Source organism: Physeter macrocephalus, chromosome 11 (genome assembly GCF_002837175.3).
Source record: "Physeter macrocephalus isolate SW-GA chromosome 11, ASM283717v5, whole genome shotgun sequence".
Lineage (NCBI taxonomy): Eukaryota > Metazoa > Chordata > Mammalia > Artiodactyla > Physeteridae > Physeter > Physeter macrocephalus.
In genome coordinates this window covers 105,111,118-105,132,124 of record NC_041224.1, presented here as the reverse complement: position 1 = coordinate 105,132,124, position 21,007 = coordinate 105,111,118, and the positions used below count along the sequence as shown (strand labels likewise).

General features: G+C 38.5%; 1 protein-coding gene and 1 pseudogene across 1 annotated transcript in view; one reads left to right on the top strand and one right to left on the bottom strand.

Moving 5' to 3' along the window:
• The window catches only part of AVEN (apoptosis and caspase activation inhibitor), a 203,379-nt gene that overhangs the window by 36,722 nt on the left and 145,650 nt on the right, over positions 1 to 21,007 (top strand). The window contains exon 2 of the mRNA XM_024118375.3: positions 1,595 to 1,772. Within this exon, the coding sequence (XP_023974143.1) occupies positions 1,595 to 1,772 (178 nt within the window). The remainder of the gene's footprint in view (positions 1 to 1,594; positions 1,773 to 21,007) is intronic.
• Positions 11,339 to 12,441, bottom strand: LOC102985810 (lupus La protein-like; annotated as a pseudogene).

Below are 21,007 nucleotides of genomic sequence, written 5' to 3'. Positions count from 1 at the left end.
TACTAGATTCAAAGAGACTTAAGGGACAAGCACTGAGATACAACGCATGATCTTGAATTGGATACTGGCTTAGACAAACCAACTGTAAAGGAAATTTTTTTGGTTAGTTAGGGAAATTTGGAAATAGTCTGGATGTTATATGAAATGAAATTTACTGAAATGCAGAAGTGGAGAATAACTCTGGTGACCAAAAAAAGTATATATAAATATTTATATAGTAAAAGATCTGGAAGTATATACACTAAGGTGTTAGTAGTGGTACTCCCAGGTGATGGGAATGTGGGGTTTTAATATTTTTACTTGTCTTTCCCTCCTAATTTTCTGCAATGTACATGCCTGTTTCTGTGTTAATAAAAACTTACTTTAAAAAAGTCTAACTCATCCTGTACAGATGGATTATTTTAATATATTTCAGAAATTCTTTTCTTGGTAAGGATTTTATAATCTTTGGGGTACTCCTTTGAATTGTATCTTTAGATTCTATATACATCTTTTTAAAAATTTAATCTTTTATTATGGAAAATTTCAAACACATATTAAAATAGATAGAATAATATAATGAATTTCCATGTACTCATCATCCAGCTTCAGAAATGATCAATTATGCCCAGTTTATTTCATCTCTACCCACCATTCCTCTCCACCTATTATTTTGAAGCAAACCCACATGTCATATCTTTGCATCCATAAATAGTTCAATATTTATTTCTAAAAGATAAAACATTTTTAAAAAGGTATCACACCAAACAATAAGTAAATAAAATAACAATATTTCCTTAATCTAAGAAAATATCTTGTTCACATTTCTTCGATAGTCTTATAAGTGATTTTCTGTAGTTATAGTGTTGAATCAGAGTACAAATAATTTCCCAACATTACAAGGGTTACATGTCCATGAAGCTTTTTTTTTAACATCTTTATTGGAGTATAATTGCTTTACAATGGTGTGTTAGTTTCTTATTAAGCTCTTTTAATCTATAGGTTTCTCCCTCCTCCCCCATCATTTTTTTTTCCTTGCAATTTATTTGTTGAAGAAACTAGACCCTTTATCTTTTGTAATTTCTCACATTCTGCATTTTTCTGCATGCTCTCTTAACATTTTAATGCCCAAGTCTGGAAACTGTTCTCTAGAATGCATCTGAGTAGGTTCCCATTTAAAGCTTATAAAATATACTTACGGAATGTGTTTGTAAAATCTGTATATTGGAAGAACTAATTTCCATCCTAAAGTCTTTTGAATTTAATACTCTTATAGCCTTAACTATTTCAGTAAGAAGAAATAACTCTTGAAATAGGATTACACTGGGGGTGGACTTTAGTGATTCAGTTACACAGATTTTAGGTAGGATCTCATCAGATTTCCTTTTCACAGCTAAATGAAGAGTTTACACTGAAAGTACATTCTGATATAATGGGGTTCCCTTGAAATATTATTTAATACTTGCATAGAGCTTGGTTTATAAGGTGTGCTCTTTATCGTGATACCTATGTACTATTTTTTTGTTTTGATTTGTTTTTAAAAATTTTTACTGCTAAGGCTACTAAAGTTAAGATTTCCACTTCCTGCTTATCGATTTGTCTCTAATGATTTCAGGTCGAAGATGACAGTGATGCAGAGACCTATGGAGAAGAGAATGAAGAACAGGGAAATTATTCTAAAAGGAAGATAGTTTCTAACTGGGATCGATATCAAGATACTGAAAAAGAGGTCGATAATGAAAGTGGAGAATCACAGAGGGGGACAGATTTCAGTGTTCTCCTCAGCTCTGCAGGTATGAATTCCTGTTGCATGCGTACTGCTTAGTGCTATGAAAGTTGCGTAGGCATTTATGTTCCTTTTTAAATAGCATTTTAATAACTAGAACTTCATTGTTTGTTCTTTGGATTTTAAATCCAGGTAAAGGACAGTGTGTCTAATGGTTGGCAAGGAAAAAGTGACATTTCTTTAAATGGAAATCTGGGTTTCCATGTAGTGATGTAGAAGGACTTTAGTCCTGGTTGAAATGGATGAAAGGCTTTATAGGAATGAAAAATGGTAAACTTTGCCCCTCTAAATTGGGTAGGCTGAGAAACAGAAGTGTTTTCTTTGATTTCAGAGGAATTAGTACTGAAGTTTATACAAAGCTTTACAAAGTTTCTAGAATATACGTTCTTTTTTCCTTTTATACCCAAGAACGTACATATTAGTGGGTAGGCACATATTGGAGCCATATGTGTCTGAACACTGATACTTTGTTGGTTTTGGACAGTCTTCTCTGTCAGCAAGGTGAGACACTCATCCCTTCTTTGACCAGCTGTTTAAGATTGACTCCGTTGAGCAACGCACAGCAGTGTGAAGCGTGAGAGTAGTAACAGGAAATGGACCAGAGCTGGTTGTATAGAAGGCTATTCCCTACCAGCGTGTGGCGGAAGAATTCAAAGGATAAATGGTGGATAGACTTTTGGTTTTCAGGAGTTACGGATGGGGAGTGGGTGGGAGGTGGATGTGCTTATAAAAGGGCAACACAAAGGATCGTTGCAGTGCCGGTACCGATCAATATCTTGATTGTGGTGGTGGACACACAAACTCTTATATACACACACGTAAAAGTGAGTGCAAATAAAACAGGGGAAATCTGAATAAGATTAGTGGATTCTATCTATGTCAAATGTCAATTACTGGTTGGGATATTATACTACAGTTGTGCAAAATGTTATCATTGGGGCCAACCGTGTAGGAGATCTTGCTGTGTTATTTCTTATAACTATCTGAATTTACAATTACCTCAAAAAAGTTGCCAGGTTAAAAAAAATTTAAAGGATGAAGCTATGAGAAACAGAGAAATAAGGTGAAAGTAATATTTTCAGATAGTTGGCTTTGAATTTCTTCTTCTCCCCAGCTTTTATGTTGCTGTTGAGTTGTACCTTTCTTTTTTCTCATCTGCCTGTATTTTTGAATGCCTGCACCAAACTAAGTATCATAAAGTGATGAATTGTCTTCCAAGTTAATAGAATAAACCCTTTGAGTAGGAAACGAAGAGGTAAGTGGAGAGAGTATTAGATTTGAGTAGGAGAGCAGATTCAGCCTGGGGTCGTTATGTTTATGCTACGTAGCGTAACCCCCTTGTTTGGATGATGGCATCCAACTCATTGTTCAGGGACTGGTAGCTCATCTTTTTGCCACTCAGATGAGTGTTTCCCTCTTATTACCTGCATTTTGGCCAGTTAGGGATTTATAAGCACTTTTTTTCAAGATCGGAGAAGGATAAAATGTGGGCTCGTCAGTTTCAATTTTTACCAGCTGTTCCACTAAAAGATTTAGGGGGCAAATGGAAGTAGTGCGTAAAATTAACATGTGGACTACCTACCAGTGGATTTAACTGAATCAGTTGTGTAGTCAAGATACTAGGACGGTATCTGGCAATAAAAGAGACTGCATAAATGTTTGAAAGCAATTCAGAATGCTAGTCTAATCCAACAGTTATGCACATTGGCTTATGATTTTGGTTATTTATTGTAGCATTTTATTTATAACTTAAAGCCTGGCATGGTTTGGGTCATATATGTATATTTTTCTTATCGTCTGTCTTTGCTTACTGATTTCTTAAGTGGTTTGTTTATCGGTGATTAGTTTCTTGGGAGATCACAACTGTCACATCTTGATATGTGCTTACATTTCTTTCCCACTCTGCTGCTGATCTATCATTTTCTTTTCACTACAGCATAAGCCTGAGAAGAGCTGCCATGCTTTCTTCCTCTATGGTGGGGTAGGCTATATTGGATTACTTTTGAGAAGTGGAGTTCATTCTGTGATCATAAAATATTAAGACTGTCCTCTAGATAGTCTGACCATATTCCTTGGAATGATTGTGATTTTTAGTATACTGTCCTTATTTGTATAAATAAATATACAACCCAGAAAAAATATCACTGACCATACTCCTTGGCATGATTCTGATTTTTTAGTATACTATCCTTGTTTGTATAAATAAATATACAGCCCAGAAAAAACATCATAGATGTGCACATCGTAAACTTTCCTAGATACTGCCAAAATGCTCTCCAATGAGGAGATGAGCCGAACTTCCTAGCGTCCACCGACTTGGCCAATACGTAGCACTGTTAGACTTTTAAAAAATTTTTTTATTGTGGCCAATTGATTGAGTGGTATCTCGTTGAGGTTCCTTCAATTATTGGCGCACCCACCATTTCCAGGTACCGTTGCAGAGGCTGAGCATACAGAAGTGAAACAGAACAGACACAGACACCTGCTTCATGGAGTTGACATTCTAGAGAGTGGAGACACAGAATAAAGAAAAGGAAACTATATAAGATGTCAAATGGCTATAATTGCTTAGGGTAGAAATGAAGTGAGGAGGGGCCGTTACGATTTTAGAAAGGTGGCCAGAGAAAGTCTCACCGATAAGATGACATTTGAATAAAAGACCTGAGGAAGGTGAGGGAGCAGGCATTGAGGATATCTGTGGGAAGAATGTTCCGGGCAGAGGCGGGAGCAAGTTCATAGGCTTTGAGATAGGAGTAAAGGAAATAGCAGAGAGGCCAGCGTGGCTGGAGCAAAGTGAGCAGGTAGGCGGTGAGGTCAGAGATGCGTCACGTGGCCAGATCACCTGGAGGCTTGTAGACCATTATAAAGATGTTGGCTTTTACTCAGAGTGACATGTGCAGCCATTGGAGGGTTTTGAAGAGAAGAGTGATATAGCTAACTCTTGTTTTAGCGGGATCACTGGCTGATGAGTTGGAATAACCTGAAGACTGGTGAGGGAGGAAGCATGTAGACCAGTGAGGCTATTGAAATACAGTTGTTCCTCGGTATCCATGGGGGTTTGGTTCCAGGACCCCCAGTGGATAACAACATCTGTGGATGCTTAAGTCCCTTGCATAAAATGGTGTAGTACAGCTAGCCCTCTGTTTCCGTGGGTTCTGTATCTGCAGATTTCTATCTGTGGTTGAATCCGCGGATGTGGAACCTGCAGATATGAAGGGCCGACGGCAATGCAGACAAGCACTGATGGTGGCTGGGTCTAGGGGTGGTAGCGGTGGAGGTGGTGAAATATGGTTGAGTTTCGGATCTTTTTTGAAAGAACTGCAAATGTAGGGTATAAGATCGGACTTGCAAATGTGGGGTATGAGATTAAAAGATGCACAAGGATGACGCCAAGATTGTGGCCTGCAGAGCTAGAAGAAGGGGTTTGACATTAAGTGAGATGGATCAAACTATGGGAGGTGCTCAGTTTGCACGTGTTAAAATTGAGATGCCAGTTAGACATCTGTATTAGTCAAAATCCTGTAGGAAATAGATGGTACACTCGATATAAAGAAGTTTTAACGAAGGAATCATTTACAAAGTTACAGGTAGCATGTAGGGAAAGCACAAAGATAGCTTCATGTGAGAAGTTTGCCTTGAGAGGATGAATCACCTTTGGTCTAAAGATGTAGCCAGCAAAGGTGACTCTACAGGGAGAGGGGCAGGGGAATAAGTGCTCTGGTCTTAGACTCCTTTTTTCCTCCATTCTCCTGCCAAGGCTCCCCATAAGCCTAACCTACTGGAAGTCAGAAGGCAAGGGAAGCCTGAAGCTGTGATCCATATAGATCAACCTCTAGGGCAGAACAGAGAGGGGATGGGTGGAGAGTGAATCTGGAATGGTAACTGCAAGAGAACCAGCACAACACCCAACAGGAAATATTGGAAATATCAAGTAGGTTGTTGGATAAATGTATCTGGGGTTCAGGACCTGGGTTTGGACAGGAGATATACATTTGGGTGATGCCAGATGGTATTTAAAGTCATGAGAATGCATGAGATGACCAAGGGAGTTATTGAGTAGAAAACTACTGAGCCCTGAGTACCACAGTGTCTAGAGGTTAGGGAAATGAGAAAAAAACCCAGCAAAGGAGAATGAAGAAGGAATGAAGGAGGGTTTCCAGGAAGAGAGAGGGATTTGTGTCAAACACAGCTGATGACAACCAAGAATTGACAGTTGAATTTAACAACATAAGGTTACTGGTGATCTTAGCTACAGCAGTTTTGTTGGAGGGGTAGGATAAATTCTTTCTTGGATTCAAAAAGAATATGGAAGGAGAGACATTTGAGACAAAGTATAAACAACAATTAATATTGAGGAATTTTGTTTATAAAGGGAAGGAGAATAATGGGCTGGTGGAGGAAGTGGGTCAAAACATATTTTTTAAAGATGGGAGAAGTAATTGCATGTTTATCTGATAGAAAGATCTAGAAAAGAGGTCAAAAATAATGCGAGAAGAGGTGAGAACTGCTGGATCTGTGTTCTTTGGTCCACGTGAGGTGATGGAATCGTTTGTACAGATGGAGCGATTGCCCACTGCCAGGGGCTGGGGCAGTTTTTCAACTGTAATTGGAGGAAACCCAGAATATTTGGGCATAGGTATAGGTAGGTGGGTAGATGTGATGGGGGCTTGAGGAAGTTCTCTTCTGATTGCTTCTGTTTTCTTAGTGAAATGAGAAAGCTGTCAGTGAGAGTCAGGGAGGAGGTGTTGGAAATGTGAGGAGAGAGTAGAAGTTAAGAAATAGTTATCTATAGAAAACAAACTCATGGTTGCCAAAGGAGAAGGGAGGGGGATAAATTGGGAGTATGGGATTAACAAGTACAGACTACTGTACATAAGATAGATAAGCAACAAGGATTTACTGTATAGCACAGGGAACTAGATTCAGTATCTTACAATAACCTATAACGAAAAATAGTCTGAAAAAATATATAACTGAATCACTTTGCTGCATACCTGAAACTAAGATAATATTGTAAATCAACTACATTTCAATAATAAAAAAATACTAAAAAAAAAAAAAAGAAACAGCTGTCTAGAGAGTGGGAAATTGAATGAAATAGGAAAATGTGGTATGGTTGCTGGGTGCTAATGGATGCCCACAGGAGGTTGATGGTCATGAATTTAAGGTGAGAAAAGGTGTGTTTTTCCCCCATTCACATTCTGCTGTATGGGTGCAGGTATGGAGGGATGGAGAGTAGGATTTAATCATGATTATATTGTTGTTCAGCCAAGCAAATGCAATGAAGTGAGAAACAGAAAAGGGGTGATTAGAATGATTGCCGTTGCAGTCAAGCTGGGTAAAGAGAGACGTGCAGGCATGAGAGAGGTGAGGAGCAGAGGAAAGACAGTGGGATCAGTGGACTGTAGATTTCTCTGTGCAGAAGGATTGTTGACCCCCTTGAAGGGGTATGAGTCGGAAAGGGGGGAAGTGGTGGCCATAGAGTGGAGCATTTCAAGTTTGGGTTTAGTGGGGCAGAGGTTGTAAATAATGATAATGATGTACTCTAGTGTAAAATCGTGAGTGTCTGAGCTGGCGTGGAGGGCTGGGTTGTTGCATGTCCTTAGCTAACTGTTGAGGCTGAGCATCTTTTTTTGCTGTGCTAGCTTGCTTCTATGAACTGCCTGCACACATTCTTTGACCATTTGGCTTGTTTGTTTCTTGTTGACATATATTTTTAATATATTCTTGACATATTTTTAATATATTCTTGATACTTATCTTTTGATTATTTTTACAAATATCTTCTATTATGGGATTTTCTCTTACTTTTGTAATGGTATCTTTTGGTGCATGGTTTTATGTTTTAATGTAGTTGAATTTATCAACTTTCTGTCTTACAGTTTGTGTTGTTTTGTGCCTTGTTTGGGAAATTCATCTTTCCCTCCAGATCACAAAGATATGTTCTCTTGTATTTGCTTTGTTTTCTGAGGCGTGTTAAATTTTATCAGTTGCTACATTCTTTCACAACCTTTAAAAAAAAAAACCTTATTGAGGTATTGTTGACGTATAAAAAGCTGTTCATATTTAACATATACAACTTGATGGGTTCAGGGATTAAGTTTGTACCTGTGAAATAGTCGCGGCCATAGAATGTCTCTCAACCCCCCAAATTTCCTCCCATCTGCTTTATCTTATTATTAATTTTGGTGGTAAGAACACTTAAGATCTACCCTCTTAGCAAATTTTAGGTATACAATACAGTATTGTTAGCTACAGGTACTCTGCTGTGTAGTAGATCTCTACCGCTTACCTATCTTGTATAACTGAAACTTTTACGACCATTTTTAGATTAGTGGATGTGGGGTGGCATAATTATTCCACCTTGCATTTCAGTCTTGTAAAGAGTATATAGCTTTTTTTTTTTTTTTTTGCGGTACGCGGGCCTCGCACTGTTGTGGCCTCTGCCGTTGCGGAGCACAGCCCTGGACGCGTAGGCTCAACGGCCATGGCTCACGGGCCCAGCCGCTCCGCGGCATGTGGGATCTTCCCGGACCGGGGCACGAACCCGTGTCCCCTGCAGCGGCAGGTGGACTCTCAACCACTGCGCCACCAGGGAAACCCCAAAGAGTATATAACTTTTGATTCTCTCTTCTACTTTTCTTTTAGTGTATAATTTCTTTCCTAACCAAAATTAGAAATAACTTATCAAGACTGAAAATTTAGATTTTTAGTGTTGGACATTGAAGTTCAGCATATGATGTTGTAGTGTTTCTTTTGTCAGTGTGGCTTCATAGAAGGTCACAGGCCTCTAAGAAAAACAGATCTGGATTTGAATCCTATTCTATCATGTTTCTGTCTAATCTTAGGCAACGCTATTTCTTTCAGGAAATTCAGGAATAGTAGGAAGTAACAGTGTTTGATTTGATGATGTCAGCATCTTATCCCAAATTTACCACTGATTTTAGTTCTGCTTAATGTGTAACCAAGGTAACCTAGATTTAGTATTTATCTGAAATTTTTTGTTGATAGAAGCTTAGTTAACTGTATTCAGTAAAATAAAGTCCAATTTCTTTTTTTCCTTGAATGTTAGACATAATAACAATGGTTGCCAACAGAATTTATATGTCTTTGTTTTCCTGAGAAATTAAAAGTTATCCTTGGGTATAATATAACTGACTTATTGAGTCTATTTCTTGAATAATCAGTGGTGGTGGTCTGAGTTACTAAACATTTAAAAGTTGGTGGCCTTAAATCATAAAACAGTCTTTTCCCCTTTCCAGCGCTTTGTTCCCTATAGTTATTAATCTGCTTTTCTCCCCCATCTCGGTGTCCGCCGCGTGTCATGAAGGATCACCTTTGCCGTTGCAATGTGTCATCCAGACTTGGTTTCTCAGTCAGGGGCTCTATGCTTTGGACTGTTCTTTAGACATTATTTCCTATTCCAGAATTAGCTGTGCTTTGCATACACCTCTGGTCCAATTCTCAACTGCCATTTTGAAGGCAGACCTTTTGCTAAGAGTATACCTAGCTTAATGGGGTGTTCTTCTCCTAGTAGTATTTCCATTACAGTGGTGAATTTTTGAAGGCCATGAATGAATTCAAAGAGTGAAATTCTAGTGTGCACACAGTTGGTGTATATGTATGTTGGTATATTAACTTTGGAAGACAGTTTGTCGTTTTCCAGTAAAGTTGACGCTTCAGTACTTCCGACCTTGGAAGATACTCTAGAGAAATTCTAGCACGTGTGTATCAGGAGACATGTGCATGAATGTGCATAGCTGTATTTGTTCAGAAGAGCCACAAATGGAAGCAACTCAAATGCCCATTAACAGTGGGATGAGTACATAAATATTGTAAGTGGATGAATCTATGAAACCTTATGTGAATACCTCCAAAATACCTCAGTATGCTTCTATCCATAGAAAGTTCCAACACAACAAAAAGTAAACTGTGTTATTTAGGGATGCATGTTTAAATGGTAAAATGAAAATCAAGGACATGATTATTACAAAAATAGGGCTGCAGTCACCTCCAGTGGAGAGATGAGGGGAAATGATTGGGGAGGGCGCATAGTAGGTGTGCGTTGGGGGTGGTAGGGAGGCTTCTGTGGCGTCGGTGGTATTCTATTTCTTGATCTGGATAATGGTTCCTTGTGTTTGTTTAATAATCCTTTAAGTTGTCTATATCTATTGCCTATTCTTTATGTATCTCTCTATACAAGGGAAAAAAAAGTCTAAAAATGGACTTCTCACGGTAGAATTTCAGTTACTACCATAGACCATGGGAAACATTTTGGGAGAAGCAGGCCTTTTCAGCACCTTCAACCTGTGTCTTCAACATGCAGGTGCTTTCTGCTTTGTTTGAGTTTCTGGCCAGGGGCAGTGGCATCTCATTTTTATAAATGGAGGACATGGGAAGGGGACTAGTTTGCTTGAAGTCCTTTTTCTGGTAGGATTGGGAGTCTTCAGACATCTGTTTAGTACTCTTTCTGGAAGCCTTCAGCTTATAGCTAATCAGGCCGTCAGCTTTTCTTTTTGAACAGTATTCTTGCAGTTCTAGGTTATGTTTCAAAACCTTTGAAAATGGTGCCATACTTTCACATTCAAGCATAAAAACTTCGATCTTTAAGCATTTTTTCTGCCTCCTACTTTTTTTTTTTCAAATGGTGAGTTGAGTTATTGAAACCATGCCATATGCTTTATTTTTTTCTTTTCAGATGTCATAGATAACCAGAGTTAGACAAATGTTTACAGTGTGAGCAGGATGCACTGGAGCAACGTTGAAGATAAACATGAGGAAAACAATCTTTTATGTGCAAGTCTATAAGCTGTTTATTTTAAATGGAACAAATAAAAATGATTAGACTACAGTTTGGTCAGCATAGTTCTCTAGGCATATTTTCATTTAAAGCTGTTATAGGAAAAGCCCATCTATCCTATTGATGGGATGCTGCCTGATTCATGAATCATTGAATAAAGCCAATTAGACCTTCAAAAAAAAAAAGCTACTATATATCTTCCTCAGTGTAATTTTAAGAAAAGTTGATTTTGGGGGGAGATTTTAATTATAATAGATTTTCTTGCCTCTGCATCCTTTTGCCAGCAATTAGACCGAAAGGGAAAAGAAGGCTGTCACTCTAGCAGCCTGTATTTTTTCATTAAACTTTGAAACTTTTTTCCCATGAAGCAGCGGGACAGTCGAGTTGTATTTGCCCTCCTTGATTCAGTTCTTTTTTTTCTTTTTATTTGATATGTATTTTATTAGTTTTTGCTAATATAGTCTCATATTACAAAGGCAATTTAGTGGAAAAACATTCCCTTTGATATTGGAATCATTTGAAATAACACAAGCAGAACTATACATTAAAAAAATCTTTATTTGAACAACAACAACAAAAAGACAGGTTAAACCACACACACAGGTTAAAACACACACACACACACACACACACACACACACACACACACACACACACACACACACACCTTTCCTTTCTTACAGCTGGACATTGAAGTGGGTCTAATTTGATTTTCTTTTTTTCAAACCTCCAAAGATAGAAGCAGCTGAATACCTAGAAATTTGTTTGCTACCCTACTGGTCTCCTGCACCATTGTGTTTTCTATTGTTTTGATGAAGACTCTTTGTCTACTTTTACTGGTCCAGCTGCTTCATTTTTTATCATGTTTATCATTACTGTCAATTTTCATTCTCTTGCTCTGAAACTGTAGTTTTCCTTAAACAGACCCAGCCTAGGCAGCTTTAATTCCTTTTTCCTTTTCCTTTAAATCTGTGACCTTTTGATTTCCATTTGTTGAGGGATTCTGGTTGATCCACCACGATTTTTTTCAGGGCTGTGTTTTATCTCTCCTGGTACTCCCCACCTCTCTTCTTTGTTCTTTAATTGGAGGTTACCATTATTGGCTTCTTCGGCTATATCTAGTGCTTCTTTAGCTTTCTCATGAAATAGAATTATTTCTCTTTTTTGCACCTTTGATAAAGTCTATCCACTTTATTTCCCCACAGTTTGAGGAAAGGAAGTGTAAATCTTCTCTACAGGTAGGATCATCTAAGTCATCCAAAAAACTCAGCAAAAATCTAATCTTTTCTTCTAGAGATTTCATTTCAGCATTTATAGCACTTCTGTTTTTCTTCTTGTTTAGGTCTCAATTTAGCTTATACTTCATTTTGCCTTCTCTCTCTCTCTTATTTTTTTGCAAATTAATCTTTCTCGAAAAGTGTTAGAGTCTGTCTTTATGCTTTTGGTCAGGGGTCTCTGTTTCTCATTTGAATATTTTGTGCTTGACCTTTATCTTCTAATCTTTCTTTTGTCACCAAGGGTTGTACCAGTTGAGAAGCCTTTTATATAAATAGATCTGTTTTTACATCATTTTCTATGGTCATCAGTCATCAGACATTTTATACTCGTCAGAGAGAGTTTTGCATGGAGAGCTTCTGATTTTAACTTTATCTTTACTTTCATGGGTTTTGACTTTGATTTTCTTACTACTTCTATTAAAGTCTGAGGGATTTTAACCTGTTGAATTATATTATCTCCAGAAGTACTCAGCTTTCATCCAGTTTAATCTGTTCCTTAAAAAATTTGTCTTATGGCAAATTATAGTCAAATAACACTTGGTTCAATGACTGATTTTGGCCCCAGAGCAGCCATTTTTTCACCACCACCATTTTTGGCTGTTGTTGCCATCTTCCTGAGCCCAGTCCTTCAGGGCTGAGCCGCAGTGACTGAAATGTCTCAAGTTCATTTTATGAACTGAATGTTTATTTAGACTACTAGATAATTTAGATTATTCTTACTAGAAATTTTACTGAGAGAACATTATTGAATCTTTTTGATTTGACTTGTATTCCAGATACTGTTCTGGTTGATAAATGTCTAACTGGCTACATCATCAAATCTGCATGTTACATTCTAACAGCATCTAGCATATTCCTCTCAACTCTGCTGTCTACCCTCTCAGTCTCTTTATTCTTGTGGACTCAAACGTCCCTTTAAAAAATTACCCTCATTTAAAAGAGGGTTTTGGGAAGCAGAGCAAATAAATGCTCATGATCAATGTCATATTTAAGTGGAAGTTGATAAGTTCTCTTTACTTGCTCTATGGTAAAACCTTTAATGAAGGTCAGGGTAGAACCTCTTCTAATATAAAAAGCATGGAACATGAATTTAAAGGCTATGAAAAGGGCAGACATAACCATAGGATTGTGATAACAAAGTCGTCTATTTCAGTAAGTGTACCCAAAGTGTTGCATGTGTATTTTGGTTGTAGAATGGAAGGCGCATTGGATTGATGGATGTCAGCTGAACTGTCTTGGTTCTGGTTGTCACTTACTAACTACATGCCCTTGAGGGAGTAAAACTCTAGGAACTTCCTTTTTTATTTTTTTAAACTGTAAAAAATAATACCTGCCTTGCTTTAATCCAGGATGGTTGTAGGGATCATGTAGAACTATTAAATAAACGATAAAGTGCTGTAAAAAGTTAAGAATTATTTTATAGGCAAAGACAAACAAACTGTTGGGGTAGATATACAGTGTAAGTGTGACGACTGAGAAAATCTAGTTGTATTTAAATCATGCCATTAGCATGGGGCCATCATTAAGATAACAGCATAATACTGACATATATAATTAGAATATAAAACACAATGGCCATTAGCTCGTTTTCTCTCTTATGGGATTTGTTGACCTCTTTCAATCTCTACAACTACAGAGGTGACACAGGGAACTTGAAAGATGATAAAAAATGGGAAAAATTGGATCTGTGATGAAAGGTTTATGATGCTAAGGAAAAGTCTGAGAAGTGATTTAATAATTATGTCATATGTGTTCCAGGCCCTAAAGACAATGGAAAAAACCAAATGGGCTCACCTAAAATGTAAGGGAGATAGATTAGATATTCATGTACATTTTGTACATGAGATGTTGACTGGGCATCTAAGGGAGAGTTGGGGAATCATCCTAATTGGAAACCTTTCAGAATAGATATGGCCTCATTTGACTGGAATGGATCCAGCAATTGTCATTCTTGTGGCACATGGCCAGGCAAGGTGATTTATCAAGGAATTTAATTTTATTATTTATTTGTTTGGCTGTGCCTTGCGGCTTGCAGGATCTCAGTACCAGGGATTGAACCGGGCCACAGCAGTGAAAGCGCCGAATCCTAACCACTAGGCCACAAGGGAACTTCCAGGGAACATTTTTTTAAAATCCTATAATTCTGTTCTCCTGGCTTCTTAAAATTTTGCAATGATTCTATAGCATTTTACTCAAGTGCATTAAGTTAACACTTCCAGTGTCCTCAGAAGGGTTAGGCTTAAAATAAATAAGGGGTGTGTGTTTAAATGGATCCCTGTGGCCGTTAGTGACCCTGTGACAGCAAATGACCTTAAGCTAACATGCTGATGGCAATAAGTACTGCCATTTCCTAAATACCTACCAGGTGCAGGATGTAGGCTTTTTTCTATATCATTGATTTGGAACGGTAACTACAGGGTAGATTTCATTATCTCTACATGTGTTGAAATTAAGCCTTAAAAACAATGTTAAATAATATATGCAACACTCACACATCTAATATGCAGCAGAATAAGGATTCAGACTTAAGTGTGCCTGGCTTCAGAGTTGGTATCTTTCCTTTGACACTATCCATTAAAGTCTACATGTACATCATTATCTAAGATACATGTTCTCCTGTATATCTGTCTCTGCAAAAGGAAGCTTTATTGTTGACACTTGGTCTGCATCTTGGGACAGGGTTTGTGATTGCTTAAGAAGCTGCCATGGGGCTGGAGGCCGAAGTCCAGAGGCCAGGGAGCTGCAGCAGGGCCTTAGAAGGTGCTGCCCCTGGAGGCTTCTAGTCTTGCTTACGGCTGAGCGTTTCAAAGAGGCCTCTCCCAGCCCTGCCTCAGGCTGGCCCGAGGAGGGTTGCTCAGGTGGTTGTCCTTCCTGATGAATTTCACCTCATCTTCCAGGAAGTGTTTCTTCCTGGACCTTATAGGCCACCAACCCAAACATAACTCAAAAAATTAAAACCCATACAGGACACTGCATTGTATATTCTTAGTGTACCGTCATACTTGAAGGGAGTGGAAGGAATACCTTCGCATGATTTGTTACGAGAATACTACATCTGTCTCAGCATTTTCAGTTAACCTAAGAATGGAACTGATGCTAATGAAATATCAATATATACTGCTTAATTTTGTGACTGAGTGTGGTGTACATTCCCCACATAGCTTTTCATGATCTGTGGTGGGAATTCCTCTTGGAAATTAAATCTGTATCTTACATGTTTCGCTGGCACTTGTAGAAGGGACTTAATAGTCACGTGGTCATTATCTATTATCCCTTAAATATTGCATCCTGTGTATTGTACATAGAGGGAGATGTTTCAGTGTTAATGACACTGCTAGTCTCTTAAAATCATGAAGTTTGAGAAAGTTTGTTTTCTTCATCTATTCATCTGTCATTTACTAGCTAAGTAGATAATTTATGTGGTTTTAATATTTACCTTGAGAATTCTGTGATAGTAGAGTTTTCTGCCTTGTTTTTATAGAGTTTAGTCTTTATGAAATTTTATAGTGAAATTTGAGGTGATCATGAATAACTTAAATAACCAAATTATTAGAATTCTAAGTTTGTTGTCACGAATTTCTACCTCCATGGTGGGAATGCAATGGGAAGCACATCTGTCAGAGAGACAATCAGGCACCCAGGCTTTCTGGCATCTCCTGTTTAGAAAATTATAGAAACTTTCAGTTTCAGAGATAGAAGAATCCTTGGAGGTAATTTTTTCATTTCCTTTCTTGAGTTTCTATTTTTGAACATTTTCTAGAAATTAAGAGAATGAAGCTTAAGGAGATTAAGTGACTGTGTCCATGGTCTTGATATTGAGCAGCTGTCTTTGGCTTCAAACTCAGGATTTCTAACTTGTAGTCATTCATTTAGCAAACACTTAACAAGTGTCTACACTGTGTCCCATGTCATGCCAGGTGTTAAGGGTACAGAAATGTCTAAAACATTCCCTGTGATTAAGATTATTGTTGGAACCTCCTACACTGTTGGTGGGAATGTAAATTGATACAGCCACTATGGAGAACAGTATGAAGGTTCCTCAAAAAACTAAAAATAGAACTACCATATGATCCAGCAATCCCACTCCTGGGCATATACCCGGAGAAAACCATAATTCAAAAAGATACATGCACCCCAGTGTTCATTGTAGCACTATTTACAATAGCCAGAACATGGAAGCAACCTAAATGTCCATCGGCAGAGGAATGGATAAAGAAGATGTGGTACATATATGCAATGGAATATTACTCAACCATAAAAAGGAACGAAATAGTACCATTTGCAGAAATGATAGACCTAGAGACTGTCATACAGAGTGAAGTAAGTCAGAAAGAGAAAAACAAATATTGGATAATATCGCTTATGTGTGGAATCTAGAAAAATGGTACAGATGAACTTATCTGCAAAGCAGAAACAGACACAGATATAGAGAACAAACTTATGGACACCAAGGGGGGAAGGGGGGTGGCATGAATTGGGAGATTGGGATTGACATATATACACTACTATGTATAAAATAGACAACTAATGAGAACCGACTGTATAGCACAGGGAACTCTACTCAGTGCTCTGGGGTGACCTAAATGGGAAGGAAATCTAAAAAAGAGAGGATATATGTATATGTGTAACTGATTCACTTTGCTGTACATCAGACACTAACACAACATTGTAAAGCAACTATTTTCCAGTAAAACTTAATTTAAAAAAAAAGATGATTGTTGGGAGAGGCAACAGGGGTCCTGAGCATTCCTGCATGTTCCTGCTGGACAAGCCAAGAATGTGGGACCCTGACCGCTCTCTACCTGAGGCAACAAGCAACCGTGAGGGATGAGGTAACATCTCCCCCAGGCAAAGGTCAGGCTTGCTTCCACTTACTGTAAGAGCAGTGAGTCTCCTAAGCTTAGTGTTCCTTTCCTGTAACATGACCCATAGCATGTAGAGGATTCCATGATGGGCTCTTTGAATTACTGCTCTGAGGCAGAGGGGGCCTGAGAAACCAATGCAAACGAACATGAAGCTTTGGCCATGAGTAATCATGTCCTTGGTCTCTGATCCAGGAGTCTCATGTCTTCTGCCAACATCCATGGAACAGTAATAGGCTAACTTATTATCTTACAAATAGGATAAAATCTCAGACCCTGAATAGTACTTGGCAAGTATCAATTGTGGGAAAATACAGGTGAGAAAACCAACAATTACAGTTCAGTGTGGGCAGCACAGAGCTGTGGAACAACCAAGGGAGGGCACCGAGTTCATCTTGGGAAGGTCAGAGAGGCTTTTCTGAGTGCATTGCTCTTGACCTGATCATACTGGATTGTGTGTCTATTGAGGGTAAATCTTTTTATCCACAGCATTTGGCACAGTACACAGCACATGGTTCATGACTATAAGCTTGCCGAATGGATGAATAGACTTATTTGTAGCTGCTGGTTGTGATTTACTGCATCAGTGGTCCATGTATTTGCTACTATGGTTTGTCTCCTTTTTAAGAACTGTAGTCCTGGGAAGGTAGTCTTCAATGAAAAGCAACTCACTTTGACGCCTAGCATAAATCTATTCCAACAAGTGAGGAAGGTGGTCAAGTTGCAGGATATCTTGCATGTGGATTCATTTAATACTAAGTAATATTAAGGCCCAATTATTTGTTTTTTGACTTTTTAATTTTCTAATACTACTTAGATTTTTCAGAACAGTTGCAACAATAGTTCCCTTACACCCTTCACCTAGCTTCCCCTAATGTTAAATAACATCTTAAATAAACATGGTACCTTTATCAAAACTAAGAAATTAATGTTGGTATGCTACAGAGTTTATTTGAATTTCCCCGTTTTCTCCCCACTGATGTGCTTTCTTTGTTCTAACTCAGGATACCACATTGCATTTATTTTTTATTTATTTATTTTTTTGTGGTATGCGGGCCTCTCTCTGTTGTGGCCTCTCCCGTTGCGGAGCACAGGCTCCGGACGCGCAGGCTCAGCGGCCATGGCTCAACGGGCCCAGCCGCTCCGCGGCATGTGGGATCCTCCCAGACCGGGGCGCGAACCCTGTTCCCCTGCATCGGCAGGCGGACGCGCAACCACTGCGCCACCAGGGAAGCCCCACATTGCATTTATTTATCTCCGTAGTCTCCTCTAATTTGTGACAGTTTTTCAGTCTTTTCTGGACACTTTTGAAGAGTAGTGGTTAGGTATTTCATAGGATCCCTCAGTTTGGGTTTTTCTGATATTTTCTGGTGATTGGACTAAGGTTATGGATTTTTTGGGGGGAATACCACAGAGATGGTGTGCCTTTCTTGTTGGCACACATGCTATCAATGTGACATTACTGATTGTGTTGACTCTGATCCCTTGATGAAGATGGTGTCTGTCAGGTTTCTCCACTGTCAAGTTACTTCCTACTCTCTGTTCAGTAAGTCCTCCTCACATTCAAGGGGATGGGAATTAAGCTTCACCTACGCGGGGGAGAAGTGTCAAGGAATTGGCGGGCAAGTGCTAAAATAGTGACAGTAAATAATAACTACCTTGGGGGAAATATTTTTAGGTTATGCAGAAGTCCTGTTTCTCCTTAAAGGCTCAGGGGAACCACTTCTCTCAGAATGAGGCCAAGAGTTGCCTGGGACAAAGCATTTATATTAATTGGATCGGGTGAATGAGGGTACATTTGTTAAACAAGGTAAAACATCAGTAATTGATTTTAATTTCTTCATTAATCAGTTACAAAATGCTTATTTATCTCTGAGGATGTGTTGGCTACCAATTAAGAAGGTACATATGTGTGTGTATGTATGTGTATTTATGCATGTGTATATGCGTGTGTGTGTGTATATATATGAATAGCTTCATTCCAAATGACTTGTATACATGTCTAAAGTCCATTGATCAGAAAAACTTCATTTAAAGAATAGATAGATATATATGTATAACAATCACTGCTGTACTCCTGAAACTAACATAACATTGTAAATCAACTACACGTCAATTAAAAAAGAAACTTTTTTTAATGTTGTGCTTCTTGTGCAAGAGACTGTCTTGATGTCCCATGCAATCAGGAGGTGCAGTCTTCCAGAAGTTACTCTAGCAGTTGATAGATGAGAGGGAGGCATGCTGCAGTGAGCAGTCATCCAGCAGTCATCCCAGCACGTACCACCTATGTGGCTAATCTTCCATGGAAGTTGGGGTAATTCTAGGGTAGCCTTTGTTGCCCCGGGTGCTGTCCAAACAGGGGCTGGTCCAGAGAGAGAATCTGTTTAATGTTCTTTAGACTGATAAGGGGAAAAACATCCTGACATTTTGATGTATGGCATAACCATTTATCCTTACTGCTATTCTCAGCAGCCCCATAATCTGAATGTATTCTTGCTTAGATATTTGAGTTGAGTAAGAGAGAATCTGGAATAGTATTTGGTACAGTGCTACAGTGCTAGATATGGGTAAGGACTTACAGCATTTAAAAAAAATTTGTAAGATCTTAAAAAAAATATGATCACGATTTGGCAGTGATCAAATCAAATTGAATTTGACCATTGGACTGAAATTTGGTCTCTTAACCATATGTTATTGCTTTGCTCCAGAACAGATTTTAGTGATGAGCTATAGTCAGGAATACTTTCATTTTTTTTTCTTTTTTTTTTTTTTTTTTTTTTTTTTGCAAAGCACAGCATTTCTAATTCTTGGGGTCATCAGAGTAGGGTTTAGATGAGAGGAGGGGGTATTCTTGCAGGAATTTGCAATGGAGAAGGCAACATTGTTGTGATACGTATTGGGGCGATTTCATATTAATTTAGGTTGACTAACAATATCTGCCTTAATTTGGGGTGGAGGGGGTAGATGAGGTGTAGACATAAACAAGTTCAAATTTCAAACAAAATGTGTTAAAATAGTTCTTATTTGTAGAGCACTTGGCCAGGTAGTTGGTACTTTATGTACAACATTCTATTTAACTTCAAGATAACCTGCAAGGTCAGTATTGGACCGTTTTACAAATGAGGCAAATTAAGCTCAAGGAAGTTAGATAATTTGCCTAATGTCAAATCACTAGTACATGGTGAAACTGCAGTGTAATTTTCTATCAGCCTGATTCCAAAACCCATCACTATTCTTTACTGAACTCTTAACCTTCTGACTATGCATGCGGTTGGCTGTGTGGCAGTAGTCCCTTTTGGTATATTGTATAGAAAATGAGTCATTTCATGGTCTGGGAATAGTTATGTCCCACCCCCTGCCCCCCTTGTAGTAAAAACAAACAAACAAAACTTTTAGCTACTTTTAAAAAGTTATCTTTGTGGTATAGTTTGTTGCCTTTTGATCTGCTCATGAGAATGGAAACGTTACTCTTATTACCTGCTACTGTTTCATTTATACTGAAAAGTATGGAAGAACAGGGATTTACTTCAACTGTCTGACTTATGACAGAGGTACTCAGGAGCTCTAACACGGAAATGAGTTTTTCTTGACTGCTGATAATTAGCAACTCGAGCAAGAGGATCAATATGTGTTAACCTATTTATGCAGTGTACGTGTAAATGAAATTCATCTGCTTCATATTAGGAAAATTGACAAGACGTCACTATTGTTAATATTTTTCACATTACCCTCTTGGATTTTTTATTTGGATGTCTTCTTATAATTTTGAGAGAAAATCCAAAGGGATTGTCGCCAGGGCTTAGAGGAGTCTTGGAAAAAGTTGACTGGAATATTTACACATAAACTCACTGTAACCTCAGTAGGCTGTTGAGCATTTTTACAACTTGATGATCCCCATTTTAAAGTGAGAGAGTCCTTATTTGCAAAGCGTTTCTGAATCCCAGGTTAGTCTTTTATGAATTTTGATTGGAGGATGTCGTGATGTCATTTTTAGGGTAGGCTAGAGTTACCTATATGAGAACTGTATCATTTCCCTTATATTATTTATTTATTTGGCTGCGTTGGGTCTTTGTTGCGGCGTGCGGGCTCTTCATTGCGGCACACAGGCTTCTCTCTAGTTGGGGCGCGCGGGCTCCAGAGTGTGCAGGCTCAGTAGTTGCGGCATGTGGGCTTAGTAGTTGTGGTGGGCAGGCTCTAGAGCACCCGGGCTCAGTAGTTGCAGCTCATGGGCTTAGTTGCCCTGCAGCATGTGGGATCTTAGTTCCCCAACCAGGGATCGAACCCTCATCCCTTGTATTGGAAG